Below are 22,068 nucleotides of genomic sequence, written 5' to 3'. Positions count from 1 at the left end.
AAGTTTGCTCGCGCTGTTCCACCACGTCTCCTTACTAGCAGCAGCAGCAGCAGATAAAAGGGGCCGCGCTCCACATGCCTTCCCCCCCAGCCTTCCTCAACTCCTTGCACAGCTCGACCCTCGGCTGTGTGGGGACCCAGAAAGCAGCCTGGCTGCGCTGGCTACTCCCGCCCGGGCGACAAAGACGAAGAAGCGCCTCAGCAGCGCGTCCGCTGTCCCGCTGCTCTCGCGCCCAACCGAGAGAAGTTGGGCGGCAGTTCCCCAAAGTGAGGCGGGGGCTCCGCCTTGGCGACCCTCCCGGCGGCCGCGGGACGAGGCAGGTGGGCGTGGGGGAGGGGCTTGGGGACCCGCCTCCGCTCCGCTGACGCCGCCGGGGCGAGGGACGGGGGTGGGGGCAGCTGGCGAGGCGCGGCTCCTCTCGGGGAGAGCGCCGGAGGGTCGCTGAGGGAGCTGCTGCTGCTGCCGCTGCTGCGCTGCAGGGGGACCCGCGCGGAGCCGAGAGAGGCGACATGGGTGAGTTAGTCCCTCGTGGCGGAGAGACGCGCGAAGTTGGGGCTCCGGGGAAACTTCGACGGGAGTTGGCATAGCCTGGGCAACTTCCCGCCCTCGGAGCAGCGGCGTTGCTGCCTGGCGCCTCGCTCGAAGCGGGACTATCCCGGGTCAGAGGCGGCTGCAGCGACCCCCGCCCCGCCTCCCCCCCCCCCACGACCGGGGCAGGGGGGGGCGTGAGGGTGGGGAGGTGGTTTTTGTGTGTTATTTCTGTAACTGGTTGTCGATGGGCTGCGAGGTTAAAAGACTCGAAAGAAGGCGCTCGTCGCAGCTGCATTTAGGGAGACCCGCCGTGAAATGGAGGACGGGGGTCAGTCACGTCCCTCGAAGTTGTAGAAGTAGAAGAAACAGAGAGTGTTTGGGCAGGAGCAGCTCGCTCCGCTTCAGAGACCCAAGACGCTCTCCTGGCAAAACAATAACCAGCAATTCTTTCCCGCCCCGCTCTACAGCTGCTCGTGCTACCACAGCCCTGCTGCCTTCTGCTTGTTTTGTTTCCTTGGGGTTTACTTGTTTACTAGCTCAGAGTGGTCTTTTGCTATATTCGGGAAAATAGCCCCTGGCACAATAACAGTGGCTTTCTTACACTTTAGTTGGTTCTGCAAGGCTTCCCCGATTCCACCACATCATTGCTTTACAACAAAAACGCGAGGAAAACTAAGCAGGACATTTAAAAAAGTTAAAGGATTCCTGCAGGAAGTTGCTGGATATGCACTGATTGGAAATAAGCAGGGTGACCACCCCGAAGTTTCCCCATGTGTAAACAGTATGCAGGATGCTAGCAGAACCGACACATCCACTAGGCAAAGTGAAGAGACTGCCTCAGGTGGCAGGATCCACAGAGGCAGCAGATCCGGCTTCCAATGAACGCATTGCCTGCCAATGTGGTATTCACGGCTGCGTCATGCTCCTTGGAGGCCATATCTGCCGCCTCCTTGCAGCTCCTCCAGTGCTGCCTCTGCAGGGCCTCTGATGACTAGAAGGTGCTGCTGGTCTCTTCCCACCCCTAGGGAGGAACTGGCAAGGGCTGCGCTCTGGGGTCTACTGGGCTATGCACCTGCCTGGCATGATTCAAAGTGGATCCCCCCCGCCCCACACTGGCCTTTGATTGCCAGTTCATCTGTTGGGTAGAGATGATTTGATTTCCCAGCTTTGTTCTTGGTGCATTTCTTCACTGGTGGTGCCAGGAACTATGACAACGTTGCCATTTTGTGGTTCACCTCAGGTGTCAAAATGTCTTGGTATGGCCCTAGGATAGGTTGTACTGCCTCTTCCAGATTCCAACCCCCATCTGGTCGAACTTCCTTCGACTTCCTGGGGCTCAGTCTCACAGGTCTCCATGTTGTGGCCTGCTGCTAGCCTTCACCACTACTCACTCAGAAAGACTTCCTGTCTTAAGGAATGGCCTCACACCACTCCTACACATTTTCCTATGATAACTACCACAGAAAATCTCTCTCCAGTGGCACCTCGCCTGAAAATCTTAGGTGGCATTCAGTAATCATTAGTGGCAGGCCTGGAACAAATTGTCCCAATTGCCCCATGCCCAGGTTGGGTAGCTCTACAGTTTCACGGTGCTACTAAGTTGTATGTGGAAGATGTATGTATATATGGCTTGCTTGCTTGCTCAACTTGGCCCATCCTTCAGCTCAGCAGACATTCACTTTTTGCCTCCCTAGATCACTGCAGAAAGTATATATTTTTTAAAACACGCAGCCACTGAGTTCACTTACCCTTAAGGCGGCCCCTCACCACCACAGCAGCATCATGAGCGCAAATAATAATAAATATGCATTTCAAAGGACAATAATCATGAAAGTGCACTAAGAAGGAGGGGCCCTTAGTAAGCCATGTATATCTTGCCGTTTGTCAGAAGGTTGCAGAACAGTTTACTGCAGAACAGCATAACAACCCCTGGTTACTTGAGGTATTCACTCAGAAGGTGTGAGGCAAGCTTTGGACTTAAGATGTGTCATGTGAGACATGTGCCAAAAGTTTGGAGAGGAGCCCAAAATCTTCCGTTTACTAAATGTATTTACTGTAGTTGTGCAGGCAATCAGTAAGACTTTTCTGAATGGGTTTGAGGGTGTAGGCTCAGACCATTAGGGGTTGTTGTATCTAAGTAGCTTTTTTAACTTTGCTGTCTGTTGGTACAGGCTAGGTTTCCACCATTGATAAAAGGGCATTACCGGTAGGTGTTTTGCCAGAATTCTCCTGACACTATGAAGTTATATAGTTCAGTGATGAATGTGAACAAATGTGTCAGAATTGTCTAATGAATGGTTTGCCAGGGTTTTGTAGTAGGATTGGCAACTTTCCCTTCTTGGCAGGGATTCTGCATAATGGGAACATTTGGGGTGGGTTTCTTTTTAAAACAATACTACTCCATTTTTCTTTTTAGGTTGCTGCATTTTGTACACATAGACAGTGGTTGTAAACATATGGAAATTTGCAGTTGGTTATATCATGTGCAATACACACCCATGGTTGGTAGGCAAAGTTTTACTAATTGCTGTAGCCACATGCTGGGAAAAGGTTCAGAATACCAGTTTCTGATATTTTCTGTTCTCCCCCGCCTTGCGCTTAGTAATGTCAACCCTTTCCTTTCATAAACATAACTCAGTTTCCTTCCCTTGAATAATGAACCACCTTCCCTCCAGCAGCAGGTCTCACTTGAACAATAAAAGTGATATATAACACTTAGACTAGAGGCATCTTCTTTTATTAATGCTACATTAAGAGCATTCTGCCAATGGAACAAGCAGTCTTGGGGAGCATAGGACCCAACTCCTAGGGGCTGAGGTCCCTCCCCCCCAATAAAATATTAGAAGGGGCCACCCACCCAAGTTGATGGACATTGCCATTCAAATGGTGTGTGTGAGATTGATTATGCTGGGTGGGGCTTACCTGCCCCCCCATATTTTATTCAGGTTGGCACCCCTGTTGGGAACGGATGTGAGCATGGAATTTTTTTTGAGGTTCAGCCATATGTTACATTTCTGCTTTCAGAATATGGACCTGTCTTTAACCTTACTTGTAGAAACAAACTGTTTATGAGCAGTATTCTGACTAAACATTAGGAAGAACCTCGTGATAGTAGAATGGATTCTATGGAAGGTGGTAGACTCTCCTTCGTTGGAGGTTTTAAAGCATAGGATGGGTGGCCATCTGTCAGGTATTCTTTAGCTGTGATTCCTACATTTCAGGAGGTTGAACTAGATGACCCTTGGGGCCCCTTCCATCCATACAGTTCTATGATTTGTTGTCCACTATGATTAACTAGGGTTTAGGCTACAAAAGCTAAAACCAGAATAGCCACAGATTAGCTGATAGACCATGAATAGTCAAGGACTAGATATCTGAGTTTTCCTACTTCTTAGGTCCTATGCTTATATGAATTTGATGCACTAATGACCATTACAGTAGGAAAACCTTAAGTTAATAAAACTAATTTTAATGGAGATGAGTTGCATGGCTCTTCTCCATTGCTTCCCCCACTCTGCCTGCTTTGATTTGTTTCTCCTCTACCAGGAAACATCCCATCTCTGGAAGCAAGGCAACAGTTCACTGCTTCCAAAGAATGTCTTGGGTCTGAATGTAGTTCCAAGATACAACAAGTACCGCTGGAGGAGAAAATCAGATTATACTTTTTCATGCAACAGTGCCCATAAACTGTGGAATCTAGAGTATTAGTTAAAAAAAAAAAGGACAAGGAGAGGGGTAACAAAGTCAGCTGCAATTTGTTCATAATGATTCTTGCCTCTTTTTATTCCTCTGTGTCTCCAGTACTTGATGCCAGCATGCATGTAAATTTTGACTGACAGTAAATCACTAAGTATTGTAAAGTCTTCCTGCTCTAGTGGCTTAGATGTTGCCAGGATACATTATCTGAAGATAGCTTTTCCTGGGCCAAAACTATTCTGCCTAGATAATATATGAATTTCCTAGAACAATAGTTCCTAAATGTGTCTTTCTCTCTCTCTAAAAAAAAAGCCTAGGGGAGAATTTATGCCTGGCATGGGAGATACATGACATGATCTTCTGACATACTGTATTTTTCGCTCTATAAGACGCACCAGACACCAGTTTTTGGAGGAGGAAAGCAAGAAAAAAATATTCTGAATCTCAGAAGCCAGAACAGCAAGAGGGATCGCTGCCCAGTGAAAGCAGAAATCCCTCTTGCTGTTCTGGCTTCTGGGATAGCTGCGCAGCCTGCATTCCCTCCATAAGATGCACACACATTTCTCCTTACTTTTTAGGAGGGGAAAAAGCGAGTCTTATAGAGCAAAAAATATGGTATTTTCCTTTGCTCCGAAGCCCCTGGCCAAGTGAGGGTGTGTGTGCTAAAGTAATGGGGGGGGGGAGTTACAGAAACCCTCCTTCTCAAAGTTTGTTAGCTGGCTGCAGGTGGGGAAAGGTGTAAATACAGGCGTTATGTCTGTTCTCCTGATGGTGGTTATTAGCAACTTGTGGGGTGATTTTGATAAGGGAGTAGCACAGGGGGAAAGGGTTAACCTGTTTCCCCAGTTGCAGTTCCTTGACTTGAATTACCAGTACCCCCTTTCACAAGTGCTTCAAAGTAAAGAAAAGCCTTGTGATATTTGATCACATATGTCCTGCCTCATGAATAGTGTGGTCTTAAAACCACAATCCTATGGGCATTTACCTTGGAAAAGGACTGTAACACACAACACACATACACAAACTTGATATACCTTTTAATCCATTATTGGATTAAATATTCATGCAGTCTCATAGAAACAGGCATGGAGGGGGAAAATGCTTTAAAATAATTTTTACTCGTGCTTCATCAGTAACTGTCTTGTGTGGAAAAATGCTATCAATGTATTTTGTATGTACTCACATTAAGAATAAATTTAAATCTGCTCTCTGGTTGTGAGTACTTTTTACACTCTTTAAGGTTTTCAATAGATTATTTTCCCAGTAAGTTAGATAACATAGGAAATTGCATTGTGCCAGGTGGGACTGTTGTTCCATCTAGCCCAATATTGTCTACACGGGCTGGCAGTGGCTTTCCAAGGTTCAAGGCAGGGGATTCTGCCAGCTGTACCTGAAGATACTGAGGGTTGAACTTGGGACTGCTCTGCTACAGAATTACTGTCCTGTCCAATTGATTGTCTAAAACTGCAGTCCCAACCCCACTTACTTGGGAATAAACCTCAATGAAATCAATAGGACTTGCTTCAGAGTATAGGACTGTGTTGTAAATGTTGCAGATCTTAGTGAATAAACAGGTGTAGAATCTAGTGGCCTATAACAAGCATCTATTTAAATTCCTCCCCGGCCATACATTTTATTATGGTTAAAACATGTAACCTCCAATTAAAGTGTTGCCTCTGAGTAAGTCATACTTAGAGTAGACCCATTTAAATAATTTGATTAACTGGTCTGTTTATTTCAGTGGGTCTGTTCTGAACCATGGCTTAAACAGAAGCAACCCAAAGGTTGATTACATCTGATACAGTGAAAGTAGGAAAAAAATGCATGTAATTTATATCTGTTTAGTTCTTCATGGCGGGCTGTGTGCGCTTTAAAGAAGCATTCATTTCGGCACCATGTGATTCAGGAGAAGTTTAGACAATCTGGCAAAGGAATTGGAAGAGCTCTCAAAGGATCATGTAGGCTGGGAAGAGGGGAAAAACGCAGAGAAGAAAGTTACAAAGTTACTATATATTTGAAAAAGGAGACAACTGGTTGTTTAGTCTTGTCTACTAGCCTGGGAAAAGAAGTGATGAGTTTAGATTATAGAAAGGAGATGTAATGTAAACATCAAGAGAGAAAGAGAGAAAAATCACAGCTTCGGGATCAGTTTAGCAATGTAATAAATTACCTTGGAAAGGAAAATAATATTCTTCCTTGGAGTTTCAATTTTATTTTAAAGTTGGATAAGCATACATTGGGGTGGTTTGTGTATAGGGCAGGGGGATCCATACATAAGCTCTTAATTCTGTGTCTGTTTGGGCATAACATTGCAACTGAAGTGTAGTATTTTCATTGTTCCAATGACTAAAGTGCAGATAACACATAATCAAGAACTTGCTGTGTTTTAATATATCAATTGTACCATTACTGGTGTTATCCAGACAGTGTTTGCTTTTGATGCCAGACGTACTAACTTTGAAACTTCAGTAGCTTCTTATGTGAATTAATTTTCAGCTCTAAACATGATTGCATATTCAATGTAATCTCTTTGTGGCGTGTAAATCATGGTTTTCTGCCTCTCCTGTGTTTTTCTTCTTGAATCACTCTAAGCTCTTACAACGATAGCATGTAGTATGTGTGCATGCAAGGGGTTTTGTTTGTTGGCAGATCTCTAATTACTGGTAAGTTTTTTTAAAAAACAACTAAGAAACACCACAAACTTTGTTACAAAAGAAGCACACATTTTATTCATATTAAAAAACTGAAATGTTGGGATTTTACTAGAGTTAAATATGCATGCACTATTGCTTTTACTGATAAGTTGTGTGGTACAGTCCCTAAAAGAATGAGTTATAAATCTGGCTACCCCCAGTTTGAATCTGGCCCTTGCAGTGAACTAGCTTGTAGGTCTTAGGTAGGGCACCCTCTCCCAGTCTCTGGCCCCCTTTCTGCTGTATGTGGGCTGTCTATGCAATTGGTTTGGGTGGGCAGACATATGTAACCAGCAGTAATATTATGAGTAGCTCAGCGAATCTGTCCATTACTATTATTTCATTGTTTCCTTTATGTATTAAATATATAATTATAGACTACCTTGCAGAATTGTAAGTATTATAGCAAGAAAACATATGTAAATTGTTTTGAAAATTTTGAAAGAACTAGTGTTCATTATTGTTACTTTTATTATACTTTGTCATGCAGATCGCTACAAATGACAGATTAAACAGCAGCCTTTCAATTGTCACCTTTAACTTTGTGTTTACTCTTGCACAGTGAATTCTTGTTGCAACAATATCCAAAGTTCCCTCCTCTGAGATATTACTCATGCCTTTTTCACCAATTGGAAACTGCCAGACATATGTTTACAATTGCAACTGAGCAAAGTCTCTGGTGGGTATTAAAATATGTTGTGTCAGGACTAAAAGTTATGTACAAACGGTAATGCCTATGCATAGCTTGGTATTTAAATCTTCATGGAAGAAAATTAACATATTAACTGGTGTCTGCTCCTGAGTACTAAGTGCTGCAAGATCTTCACCCTTGGCAGAATTAATATATGTTGCTGTTGCCTTGGTTGGAAATGAATCTGGTGCTCAAGAGCATAGGAAATACAAGTTATGCCATTACCGATAAAGCACGACTCCTTTGTGTTTAACTTATCAAATCCCCTTAGAGCAATTTGCAGTCCTTTGTTAGAAAGCTTTTGAAACCTTGCTGGTGTGCCAAGTTCAAAAAGAACTTATTTCACTGCATATGTTTGTCCTGTGACTCCCCCCCCCTTTGTTAAAAATAATAAGAAAGGATTGATTCTGAAAAGTGCTTTGAAACAGCAGTTTCTTCAGCAGAGCCTCTGTCTTCTGCATTTTGAGCTGCCTTCATACGCTATTAGAGAAGATAAATGCAGATTACTGAATTTATCTCTTTCTTGTAGTGGAATATGCAAGTTAGGCTTTACAGTGTGCATGCACACGAAAGCTCATACCAATAACAAACTTAGTTGGTCTCTAAGGTGCTATTGGAAGGAATTTTTTTATTTTGTTTGTTCTTTCCTTACTTAAAACACATCTCACATGTTATTCATTACAATTTTTTTTGGCAATGTAAGCAGTATATAAATGAATAAAATAAATGCAATTCCTAAGTGGGTTACAAATTAAAATAAATCTGGCTATGTCATAAAAGAACATAAAGGTATTTACAGCTAACAGCTGTTGGTGCTAAAGTCCACAGAAAGCCTGGCATTGAAAGTTTAAAAGAGTAGGCACTAGCCATATCTCAAGGGAAGGGTGTTCAAAACCTGAAGTGCCACCACCAAGAAGGCTCTCCTGCATATTGCTAAATATTTAGCAGGTCTCAGCTAAGAGAGCCTCCCTCAGCCAATTTTTTAAATATATTTTTGGTCTGTACAGCAGAAGGTGTTCTCTCAGGTATCCAGGCCTCAAGTTAAAGGGTTTTGTAAGTCAATGCAAATAGCTAGAAGCAGGCAACTACAGGCAGCCAGTATAGCTGCTTTTAAATGTGCTGTTAAATGTTTGCAGTAAGCCACCCAAGAGAGAAACCTTGCCACTACATTCTGAACTAGCTCAAGATTCTGAACGAAGTTCAAGGGCAGTCCCACAAAGAACACATTACGTTAGTCCAGTCTTGAGATTATCAGTGTGTGGATCACCAGTGATGATAAAATAAAGTTTTACATGTCACAGTTTGAAAATCATGGCAAAGGTTATCCCAACATCAATAAAACTAAGCTGCCTATCACATTTGACATGAATAGAAAAAAACCTCTGTGCTTGAGTAGAATGGAACTTTTAATTCATTTAGAAATGCAAACAAATCCTCCAGCTTTCTCACATTCATTTTAGTTGTAATGTAGCATGACTATAAGTAGCTAGAAGTTTGGGCTGCCATGTGAAATTTATGTCCAGTAATAAAATGCATTCCTTAGGCAACTAGCTGCATGCATTTGCAATCTTGCTCTGAAGAGTTTCCATTTGAAACTGAGAGGGCATGGAGAATCATAGAATCATAGAGTTGGAAGAGACCACAAGGGCCATCGAGTCCAACCCCCTGCCAAGCAGAAAACACCATCAGAGCACTCCTGACATATGGTTGTCAAGCCTCTACTTAAAGACCTCCAAAGAAGGAGACTCCACCACACTCCTTGGCAGCAAATTCCACTGTCGAACAGCTCTTACTGTCAGGAAGTTCTTCCTAATGTTTAGGTGGAATCTTCTTTCTTGTACTTTGGATCCATTGCTCCGTGTCCGCTTCTCTGGAGCAGCAGAAAACAACCTTTCTCCCTCCTCTATGTGACATCCTTTTATATATTTGAACATGGCTATCATATCACCCCTTAACCTCTATGCAGTGTAAGTTTTCAAAACTTTGCATTTTTGCTTCCTGTTTTCATCATCGCCTACACATGTTTTCAAATATATTTTACTCATTTAGTTTTGATTCATACCTTTTAGCTCCAGTCCTTTGTCTTTATAGCTAATTTTCTCCAAATAATGCATGGAAGTGATCCCCTGGCTGAGAACCACTGCTCAAAATCTCTTTCACAAAAGGTAAAATATACCTTTCAGCCTTTGGTTTCCTTCCACTCTGAAAACCTTTTGTGAAACAAAACTCTTGCCATTAAGTAAAAACAAATTACACAAAAACAATATAGCAGCCAGCTGAAAAATAGGAGTTAATTTACATGATATGTAGGACGGATCTTGCATGCAGAAAGCTGGTTTCAATTTTAAAAAATATTTGCTTTTAATGTGCTTAAGTTACGTACACCTGTTAATAGTTGTCATTGCTATAGAAATAGTATTGAGTACACAGTGCATTAACTTGCAGGAGTTCAATACTGGATTGTGAGGGAAATGTTTGAAAATTTAAAAAGTAGTGGAAAAGACTCCATCTGCATGTTAATTTGTAGATATATGTGAACCTGTTGTTCAAAGTGGTAAAATACTCTGAAGTACTCTGTAAAAAACAGACTACTTCAGAGAAAGAGTAATACTTCCTCTGCTGTTGAGATTATTTAAAATTAACTAGCATGCAATAAACAAAATGAGATACTGGCACTTTAATAACACAAAAATGTGTGTGTTTATAATCTGTCAGATTTATTGCATTTAATAACACTTTTGAAATGACCACATCAATCTGCAAACCAGAAGAATTTGTGGACAGGAACCATCTTTGCTTATAACTTAAATATAATTTGCCACATAATTTATTCAATACACTTATTAGATAAGCTTTCTGCAGTCTGAAACATAATATGACCTTAAATTTCACCATGGAAATATGCTCATCAGACTGTGGTGGGATCTATGTGAAAATGCTTTTAAATAAAAAACATTTTAAAAAATACACCGAATTTGGCATAGCTCACTGTCTCTCTAGTGTCGCATTTGTATATCACACTTTACAACACATTTTAAAACATTTTATTTGCAGCTGTATAGCTGAGTCCTGTATATATAGTTTTGATAGAAGGGTTATCTCCATCTTTTATTTGCATCAATATATTATTTGAAGTTGTAATGTAGAAGCAGTGGGGCTAGAGGACACGTTTGAAATTTTGTGTAAGTTCTGTGGGTTCCACTCACAAAATGGCCGTAACCCAGAAATATGTGGTTTGGGGCATGGCATAACAAAATGACTGCTATGGGATTATGGCATAACATAACATGACTGAAACATAAAAGAGAGGCAGGGGAAGAGGACCCACGAAAGGTGTGGGCCTGCCTCTCACTCATGAATTGTGGATTTTTGAGGAAATACATGTAGACACAGTTTACAGGTGCCATAGGAGGCACTGGTGAGCATACTGGAAGAAGCAGCTGCCATGCTGATGACCCTGTAAACTGGCCTGTGTAGAGAAGGGGCAGCCAGGCATACTTGCCCCAGGCCTTGGAGAGCCAATCCAGCCGGGGCCCCCACAAAGCGCCTGCTGGACTTAATGCTGTCATGCCAATAACTTTATTCTAACAAGACTCCTGACCCGGGCCTCTAACAAGCTCTATGTGGGCCTGCCCATAAGCACTCCAAATATAACACTAACAATTTGGGGCACTTAGTTTGAGACTACAGAATCCTAAAATGCAAGGCAGTGATTTCGCATTGCTGTTGCTACTACAGTGGTACTTCGGGTTACGAACTTAATTCGTTCTGGAGGTCCGATCTTAACCCGAAACCGTTCTTAACCTGAGGCGCGCTTTATCTAATGGGGTCTGCCGCTGCTGTGCCGCCGGCGTGCAATTTCCGTTCTCATCCTGGGGCAAAGTTCGCAACCTGGAGCAACTACTTCCAGGTGAGCGGAGTTTGTAACCCGAAACGTTTGTAACCCGAGGTACCACTGTACCAGTTAACAGCACCAAAAAGAGGAAGCTAGTTCTCCATTTTGCTGCAGCTTTTACCACTTGCTGCTACAAAAAACCACCATTGGCAGCAGATGGGAGTGATAAATTTCATGCTCAGTTTCTTGGTTTTTTAAAAGCACCGTTGGCACCCGTGCAGAGCTTGTCTAAGGCAGGAGTCCTGTTTGAGCCCCAGGGTGTTCTTGGCATGACCAGCATATGCCTGGCAGGCCCCTGGTGTCCCCCTCCTCCTGGCTGACTTAGCCCTCTGAGGAGTGGGGCAAGTGTACCCAGCTGTCCCACTGCATGGGCCTGACTCTTGCTGCCTCTTCAGGACTTTTTCATGACAGTAGCAGAAAAAGTGGCCAAATTTAGCACCCCAGGTCCAACATGTTCCTTATGCTGATCCTTAAGCTGCTTTTATTTTGCATTGTTGTAACTGTTCTGTACAGTGGTAATTTTGTTAGCAACTTTGAGCATGACAGTGACAACGATGGATTTTAATCAAACTAGGCACTAACAAGGGTTGATAATGACTGTGGCAGCTTGGAGTGGAAAAAAATAATGTGATGATTTGCTCTTCCTGCCTTCTTTTTTGTTACCTAGAATGAACCTAGATGGTTTACCTTAAAAAAATGGACAAGAGTTGTGTGTGTTTTTTTATTTTGATACTGTTATTCAGTCCCTTTCTGTTGCAGGAAACCAGCAGTAAAAATAAATAAACAATTTATCACAATTCATTCCAACCAGCAGAGGGCAATATACCTTTATGTACTAGTTTCATATTGCAAACTGGAGCTACGTGTGAAATTGATTGTTATTTTGTTCTTCCCTTTTTTGAAGAAGAAGAAAAAAGCAGACGTAGTAAAAATAACTTGTAGACATTACTATACTTTAAAACCATGGTAGGTTTCTGTCTTAATCCACTGAAAATGAAGCTTTTCATAATTTTTTGCTTGATTGGTATAGCGGCTTGGGACTATGGTCTCTTGCATATCTATCTGTCAATTTTTATAGACTTAGAAATTTCACAAAAGGGAATCACAGGCTCCATCAACTCTCTCAGTCTACACAATCAGTTTCTACTGCTTGACCCTTGACATTTCCCTCATGCTTTACTTGTTCTCTACCTCTCAATCTCATCTGAAATAGGACTTTTGCTGCCCTGTCATGAAGTGATCCCCTCATTCTGCTTAACGGTAGGACTAGCCCTGAATGGAGATACACACACACTCCCAATGTAGTTTTAGCTTACACATCTCTGGGGAGGGGGGTGGGCAAAGTGGGAAAAGCAAGATGGGAAAAATGCACACCACATTTCCTTTTGAAGCTCTTCCTGAAGGAATTGTTGGTGTTAGGAGAGTTTCATAGATTTGGTTTCATGAGTACCCAAGGTTGATTAGAAACTTCTGTCAATAATGGCGGCTTGGTATGTGAAGTGTCCTCCTGCCTCTGTCAAACATCTCTGCATTCACATTTAATGATGTGCTTCCCCTCCGTTAAACAGCATGTCTAGGCCACTTGCCACCCATGCTGCTTGCTTGCTTACCTACCAACCTGCCATTTGCCATGCTGGAGTTGAGGTGGCTGCCTTTTATGTGGGGTGTCTGCATGTGAGTGTGATAGTTTGTGCAAGAATAGGGATAGTTCCAGGGCTCTCCATATCAAGAGCAATTTATGAATGTTACACTTCCTGTGGGGATTGCATATGCTAATTACATACTCATTTTAAGGATGTCTACCTGAGAACAAATGGTGGTGTACAAAGATTACGAGGGAAATGTTCTGTTCAGTTAGTGCCTTTCTTGCATAAGTGGCTGCCTGAGATTGCAGCTATAAAAGATACTGGCCTAGATAGACTTGACTAGCCGACAATGCAGCTTTATATTCTTCTGACATTTTAACAAAAGATGTTTCTTTTTTACAATGTTAATGGATTTATGTATATCCATTGACTATGAGCAATGTTGAAGCTTCTTTTTTTAATCCCCTGAAGATCATAATGAATTTTCAGAGACAGAAAAAATTAAATGAGTGTAATTAAGTGTAAATTAATTTCTGAATATCATGTGTACTGGATTCCCATGTTGTCTGAAAGTCTTTACCAGGCTCAAACTATATGTTAAGCTAATCTTTCTTCCCATGGGTGAAGAAGCAGCTTGGGAAGAGTGATTTTAAGCTGCAAAAAAGAAAAAAAGAAAAAGAAAAGAGACTTGGAGGGTTAAGGGTTAAGGCTTAACCTTTAAGCAGTCTCTCTCAGCATGTGGCATGGTTCACTGCAGAAGTCATCCCAAGCTATTTTGCTGTGTAAGCACCTTTCTAGAGAAGATTTGTTCTCTGATTATAGTTCATTTAGGAACAGGACTATGTAGGATGAGCTGTGAAATAGACAGTTCTGGTGTCTATAGGTGAATCAGACCCATATTATCATATTATAAAGAAGACTTACAGCATCTTTTTCATCTGCACTGCAAACCCACATTGGGCGGCCAAACACAATAGCAAGTAGAATGTTGTTTTGAACAATGTCAGGATACATAATTTTAGGCCCTTCTATCGGCTGGCCTTGGCTAGCAAAGAAGAGATGACTACGGCTGCTATGATATGACTGATCTTTTATTTTTAAGTTATGGAAATCTCTCCATGATCAGCATAGTATATTTTCCTTCTGAGAGTTAAAATTATATATATATATATGACTGAAAATGAAATTGTAGGTAGGTACCAATGGAGGCCATCAGCGAGAGTGCTAGGTTCAACTGCTGCATATAAAATGGCCATCCAAGTGCAAATAGTGGAGAGATATTTACCAACTTCCAGTTTCTGAGACCTGCTAGAGTTTGCCAGCCCCAAATTGAAAGATTGTGTTTCTGAATTTTTCAGTTGGGTCAATTTTCATTTTTTTTTTTTTGAAGCTGTTAGTAGGTTAACTTCCATGTCCACAGTGACCACGGATCAGAAAGATTCATGCACTGAGCAACAAAGTGTTTCAGACAATCCAATGACTATCCGATCTTTGTAAGGGCCATTCATCAGGGAGACCAAGGGCAACTCATTTCCATGGCCAGGCATGAGCACAGGTCGAAATGGATAGAAAGAATCAATGTCATCCAAGAATACTTGAAGCTGCCCCATCACAACTTTCAAAAATCAGGTATTTGTGACTAGTTGAAAGTTATTCCAATTCAATGATCTAGGGCTGGTTTTCTTTAGGAGTGGTTCTGCCACCGCCAGCAGAGTAAACATTCTCACTCAGACCAAGAAATAGCTGAAACTGCACACCCTTGCTCTTGAAATACAGAGGTGATGCGGTTTGAACGGAATAGCTTGCATCACACTAATGTGTTTCTGTAAATCTGCACCAGGAACTTTATACACATTGCTCTGCTTTCATTTGGACCACATCAGTGATGGTCCTGGACCTCCATATACACTGCCCAGGTTTGCGCCACAGGGAGGTCACTTTGGTGCTACTAACACAGTGGTTTGACTTCACCCCCAGAAGTGCACTCCATTGTCTCTTGAGACAGATGGATGCCAACAAGTCCCCCCAGAGTGAATAAAATTTGCTGTGATTCACAAAATTGATCTTTTCAACTTTTGCGGTAGAACAAAGATGGCTATACATTGTTTCCAGACCTGCTTTTAAAGTATTGTCATGCATCAGCAATGTTAGGAGTTAATTTTACCAATGTATAGCATTTGTTGTTTAACTTTTCCTACTGTATAGCTAAATTGAAGATCTGGTAAAACAGCAGGTTATCATTCAGATTTGAAAAATGTGTCTTGGTAACGGCATGTGCCTGAAAATAAAACTATTTTCACCTACTTGGTGAAAAGAGCCGACAGACCCTTAAAGCAATTCTGTCAACATTGTGCAGATGGGAAAAGGCAGGGCTGATTTGCGCAGACCCTGACTGGCTGTGCAGTAAATCCATTGCACGTTAAGTGGTTGTGGCGTGGTGGACAAAATATTTACCTTTGCATTAGGAACACCTCACTTCAAAACCCTGTTTAGCCACAAAGTTTAACTGGGTAGGCCTACAAAAAATTCCGTCTTGTTTTCAGCCTACTTCACAGGGTGGTTGGAGAATCAAATGACGACCCCCATGTATGATACCCTAAGCTCCTCAGAGAAAGGATGGGATAAATACTTTATAGTATGAAACAGTGGTCTGAAGATTCCCACTACTGATTGTTGCAAAAGCAGCCAAAGTGTTCGTTAAAAGGTAAAGGGATCCCTGACTATTAGGTTCAGTCATGACTGACTCTGGGGTTGCGGCGCTCATCTTGCTTTATTGGCTGAGGGAGCCAGCGTACAGCTTGTCATGCTGGTCCTGTGGCCAGCATGACTAAGCCGCTTCTGGTGAACCAGAGCAGCACACAGAAACGCTGTTTCCCTTCCCACCGGAGCGGTACCTATTTATCTACTTGCACTTTGACATGCTTTCGAACTGCTAGGTTGGCAGGAGCAGGGACTGAGCAATGGGAGCTCACCCCATCATGGGGATTCGAACCACCAACTTTCTGATCGGCAAGCCCTAGGCTCTGTGGTTTAACCCACAGTGCCATCCGCATCCCTAAAGTGTTCATTAAGTGCCATGAATTACAGTCATCTCAACCTATGTAGAGCCATGAAATGCTTGTTCTAGGAGGCCTTGCTAGGGTGAGGGAATCGCTGTTCTATGGGAATATAAGGGGTTGGGAAAATGTGTTCTAAGGGAACTATTAGGGGGATTGGCATTTTAGGGGTTTACATGGAAATGAGAGATGCTTATTCCAGTTAAGTACAGGGTTTTGTACATTGTGGGAGAGAAAGAGAGACAGAACAAGATCACTTGGGGAAAATGTGTGTCACTAGCAGGACAGGATGTTACTACACTTATTCCCCTCTTTTTTTTGGGGGGGGTATGCCTTATCCCCTCTAAGGGATGAGCTTCTCCAATGTACCCCTGCCTAGCTCCAGTGGCCAACGACCAAGAGAAGGAGCCAACTGGAATCTATGCTGATGCCGACAAAGCTCACTTTCCTTGTTGCTGTCATTTCCCACTCTCAGACCAGGCTGGGCATCCCCCAGTGCACAACCCCATTTCTCCTTCCTTGCTTCTCTATCTTTTTAGTCACTCAAAGCTCAGGTCTGCACAGCTTCAGTTGCAATCCTATGCTCTTGTGGGAATAAATGCTACTGAACTCAGTGTGGCTTCTGTCTGAGTAGACATGTATAGGATTAGGCTGTTGCTATTCAGTAGTACAGTGGTACCTCTGGTTACGCACTTAATTCGTTCCGGAGGTCCATTCTTAACCTGAAACTGTTCTTAACCTGAGGTACCACTTTCACTAATGGGGCCTCCCGCTGCCGCTGCGCCGCCACCATGCGATTTCTGTTCTCATCCTGAAGCAAAGTTCTTAACCCGAGGTACTATTTCTGGGTTAGCGGAGTCTGTAACCTGAGGTCTGTAACCTGAGGTACCACTGAGGTCTGTAACCTGAGGTCTGTAACCTGAGGTCTGTAACCTGAGGTACCACATCTGTAACCTGAGGTACCACTGTATATGAAGTGGCACGAGGGCTTTAAAATCCAGTTTTCACTTTAAAACAAAGCCATGGGGCTTCATAGCATGCTTGGAACACAGGCCTGTGCACTTTGAAAATGGCACCACCAAGTATCTCTCAGGAGAAGCAGCAACATTTTAAAGAGCCCTTGTGCCAGTATATTACAGTGGGCAGTAGCAGTGGGTTGGTAGTAGATAATTTTAAAATGCAAAGTGTGGGCTCAAGGTATATGCCAAGTGGTGGCAGCTGGATGATACTTGGAGCAGGTGAATTCAGGGTTTGGGTTCCCTGTGTGCAAGCCTAGTAACGCCTCTGCATGCAGTGCCATTGCTACAGGGAATCAGCAAGCTCTATGTGTCAGATTGGAAAAGGTACTTCAGCATAATGTCTGTATGTATAGTCCCAGAGTAAGATAAAGAGCTGCGTGTGTCACCAGATCCTACATAATTAATTTAAAAATGCAGCGCAGTGTATTTTTAAAGCATTTAAGATTGTGTGGGTTGACATGTTCTGATATAAAAATGGAAGCAGTTACCTTAATGCACATCTTGCAGGAACAGTGCCACATAACATAAATCATATAACGTGAGTTTTCATTTCAGTTGTGTTCACCATTTTATGAAGCTCCAATTCCATCTCTGCTTACATTTAAATAAACAGATTAATACAGGGATTTCATTAGCTTATTCAGCTAGTCTTCCTTTTACTCGTTCTCTTCTGCTTTGGTTACCATAGTTACTAGCTTAATCACAATGCAGAGAGCCATTTCTAATTACAGTACACTATATGCCAGCATAAAATTAATTCTTTGAGTATCTTAAGTCACAAACAGCTTGTAGCTTGTTCTTTGGCATTTTATTACCATGGATCCTGAAGTAATGTATTAGCACATCCCATTTAATCTGAAAGGTTTAGTGAAAATAAAATTAGTCTGTGAGATGTATTGCTTTTTAAAAGCTCTTATTATGGGAAATTTCCTTCTGGGAAGCCATGTTGTTCAAGAGCATTGCATTAAAGCCACTTTATATTTTTTTAGTTGTGTAAGGCCTTCTCATGCATTGTTCTAAATGAGAGTCACTGCCCACTTATCTCAGTATCCTGAGTCCGCACTAAAGTAAAAAAGAAAAAAAAGTGAAGAGTAGCCATGACAACATACAATATACCGTATTTTTCTGTGCATAACACGACCACATGCATAAGACGGCCCCTATTTTTGGGAGCCCTCAACAGTTGTTGAGCTTCTTTTGTAAGTTCACTGAGCTGTTGAGCAGCTTTTCGACAATCTCCCACTCTGGCTGACGGAACTGGTGCCGTAATACACCGCATACTGGCACTCACTAAATGCTCTTCCTAAACTGGGAAGAGCGGGTAAACTGCCTCCTCTACAACATTTCCCTGCTACTCCCGCAGCACCAGCCCTTGCTTACTTAGCACATTAACCCGTGTATAAGACAACCCTCAATTTATCAGCAAATAATTCACAAAAAGGTCGTCTTATACAGTGGTACCTCAGGTTACAGATGCTTCAGGTTACAGACTCCGCTAACCCAGAAATAGTGCTTCAGGTTAAGAACTTTGCTTCAGGATGAGAACAGAAATTGTGCTCTGGCAGCGCAGTGGCAGCAGGAGGCCCCATTAGCTAAAGTGGTGCTTCAGGTTAAGAACAGTTTCAGGTTAAGAACGGACCTCTGGAACGAATTAAGTTCTTAACCCGAGGTACCACTGTACATGGAAAAATACTGTAAATCATTGCCTTTATTATTTCCACTTCTTACAGTAGTGGAGTACCACACTGGGATTTTGGGGTATAAACGAAGCATAGAGTTAGTGGATTTAGTAGTTGGGAGGCAGGTGTCTCCATTTTGGTTTAATTATTGATTATATTTTACTACAAGACATTTCAAAATAGTGCTTTTTGCAACAAGCGTAACCCAGGAAGTTGGAGTATCTGAAATCCTAGAACAAGTGTTTGGCACTAAAGCGGCTTACTTGGTGTTGTCATCTCTGTGCTACCCATGCTGATTGTACATATTTGAACTAGCAGCAGTCAATACTTATTTGATTCTGACACGGTCCTGTTCCTACTTGAAGGTACTGGGGATGCTAGTGCCTTCTTGTGAATCTTTATAGGTTCTGGGAGATGGAGTTGCCCTCACAATGCAATCCTATACATGCCTGTTCAGAACTTAAGTCCCCTTTAGTTTACTCCCAGGTAGATGAGTACAGAATTGCAGCCTAAATGTCTTCTTTTTTAAGGGCAGGATGATGTGCATTTTGTTTGCATTATTGTCCTTCAAAATATGAATATTACAAAATATGAAGCCTGATGTTGGCAAGTAAAACGAGAATACCTAAGCCACAAGTATTATATTAATATGATGCCAGTTCAGTGAATAAATAATAATTTGGATTTAGCCAAGGAACAATGATGACTAAAACATTCCAAGAATTAAACATGGACATGGCACAGAGGCAGGAAGGTCAGAAACCATTGGTTGAGATATCTCATACAAAGTTTCATTCTATGTCAGGGGTAGGCAGCCTAAGGCCTGGGGGCTGGATGTGGCCCTATCGCCTTCTCAATCCGGCCTGCGGACGATCCGGGAATCAGTGTGTTTTTACATGAGTAGAATGTGTGCTTTTATTTAAAATGCATCTCTCGGTTATTTGTGGGGCATAGGAATTTGTTCATTCCCCCCTCCCAAAAAAATAGTCTGGCCCACCACATGAGAGAAGGTGGACCTGCCCATGGCTGAAAAAAGTTGCTGACCTCTGTTATATATTGTAACTTGTAACTGAAATAAAATATAGGTATGTCTAGGAAATGCAGATAATGTATTGTTTCAATAAATCATGCTAGATCTTAGAAATATTTCCTTGTTTTAAAATCAGGATTCAAATTGTAAACAATAATGAACATAGCAAGAGGGCTTCATACTATGGTTTATTAGCTGATAATAGAATGCCTAATAAAAATGTGAAATTTGCATTTTTGACTGTTAATGGAATATTTTGACACTGACCCAAGAAGAATTTTTTTTAAAAATTTGCTAACCCAGAGGCTTCAGCATAATGACTGCGCTTTGCAGATGCTTTTTTGCTTGGGTTGCATTTTGTAATTTTAATGGAAAACTATTTTTCTTTAAAATAAATAAATAATTAACAGTATTTTCTCATAGAAGCTGTATCCATGTGATCATACAGATCAATCCACCGGTTAAAATGCAGCCTCTTCAGCATGTCTGAAGTCAAATATTCTCACTAAATTGTGAGATTGTTTTTTTTATATCTTAACTCAGTTTCTTCTAGTGCATAGCTAGTTTAAGCAAGGATGCCAGAATGAAAGAAGTCTCCATGTCCTTGTAGAAGAGATGAAATACCCAACCCTTCAGCATTAGTAGGCTGAAAAATATTCAGGATTGCAACAAATTTTACCACTAGTCTCGGACAGTTAATAGGTACAACAAAACATTGAGAATAATATCACCACTCGCTTTTACTGAAATATTTTCTTATGTATATGGGCCTTTTAAACAATATTTCTATAATTCAGATACCATACTAAAAATTATGAACTTTCCAATATTTATCTATTTCTTTCAATATTGGTGAGTGCAAGAATATGAATAACCTTTTTTTTTTTACCTGAACTTTTTGTTCCCTGCTCAGTCACCCATAGGAAGGCCCAGTTAGCATGTAGTGCTAAGCCAAATCATGGTGGTGTGAATAAGGAAGCATGGGGTACATAACAAAAATTATGGTGTCATGCTCACGCTAGAAGACTCCTTTACCAAGGAGGATTTAGCCAAGGTTGATCTGGAGCCGCCAGAAATTGTAAGCAGTCAGGAACAGCCCAGAACAATAGTTGAGGAGGATTCAGGACTCTTGCAGAAAGGGGATTGGCCTCCAAAGCAGAGGCAGATTGAGATCCTCGCTGTGAGGAGAAGTGGCTGGTTGCTCTTGAGTAAAGGCGCCGTCCTCACAAAGAAGACTCTCTGCAGAAACCTCTTAAGGCTTTACGGGATGGTGTCCTGTATGTGAGGTTGTGAGAGCTACTGGAACAATGTCATCAAGTATCTTACCTGAACCTTCTATGTGACCAGTACCTTCAGCTGCCTCTTGGCTTTGCCTTTGCCCTTGTCTGAACTGCTAGCTGTGTGTCTAGTTCCTGGACTGCTTGTGAACCTTGCTGTGGATCCTTGCACGCCTGGGTCTGGCCTGATATGGGACATGCAACTGCTCCTCATCAGGTGTTGTTGTTGTCATGGTACCTGAAAACGAATCTCTCCAAGCTGGGCTCGTGATTTCTTTCTTCCATCAAACTGAGCAGTGGGTCAGGAGCAAACCTTGGCTACAGCTCTGGTTTGTTTGGAGTAAGACAAACCATAAGTCCATGTTTGTACACAATGCTAAGACAAACCATGGCTTAGCCCTGGGTAATGCAGCAGGCCATGGGGAGATGTGAAGTGGCCACAGTTTTCATTCTGCATACCTGTTATGTGGTGTTATGTACTGAAGTTCTCACCTTGGGCCAGCAGGGGGATACTGTAGCTAGTTTTCACTCAGGTCTGCATAGGCAAATAAGGAATTGGAAGTGACGTTCAGTGATGTACAGAAAGTTGTTACTGTTGCTTTGTAGTTGAGCTCTATATAAGCAGGTTGGATGAACCCTTCAGCCCAGTTCTGGCCTGTGAATAAACAAGAGCTGTTTGAAGAATCACTATGTCGTCTGATATGTTCACCCGCAACTTAACAGTACCCACATGCTTACTCATTCGTTTAGGGTTGTGCATGAACCAGTCGAGAAAATGAATTGTGATTCTTGAAATAAATATTTAACCATCAGCCAAATTGGCAGCTATTTTGTCTTCTTTTGTTGGGAGTCATATATTTAATGGAGTTATAGTTTCTAAAGCTTAATACAGAATGAGTCCTTTAAAAGAGGCCC

At 42.1% G+C, this 22,068-nt stretch overlaps 1 protein-coding gene across 1 annotated transcript in view; it reads left to right on the top strand.

The window, feature by feature from the left end:
* Positions 1-380: 380 nt before the first annotated feature.
* Positions 381-22,068, top strand: part of GPM6A (glycoprotein M6A) — a 180,966-nt gene continuing 159,278 nt past the window's right edge. The window contains exon 1 of the mRNA XM_081926215.1: positions 381-513. Coding sequence (XP_081782341.1) covers positions 510-513 — 4 coding nt within the window. The 5' untranslated portion in view covers positions 381-509. The remainder of the gene's footprint in view (positions 514-22,068) is intronic.

Source organism: Podarcis melisellensis (genome assembly GCF_964234715.1).
Source record: "Podarcis melisellensis genome assembly, chromosome: 9".
NCBI classification, from domain to species: domain Eukaryota; kingdom Metazoa; phylum Chordata; class Lepidosauria; order Squamata; family Lacertidae; genus Podarcis; species Podarcis melisellensis.
The sequence above is the reverse complement of the archived record's forward strand: the minus strand, read 5'-3'. Positions and strand labels throughout refer to the sequence as shown.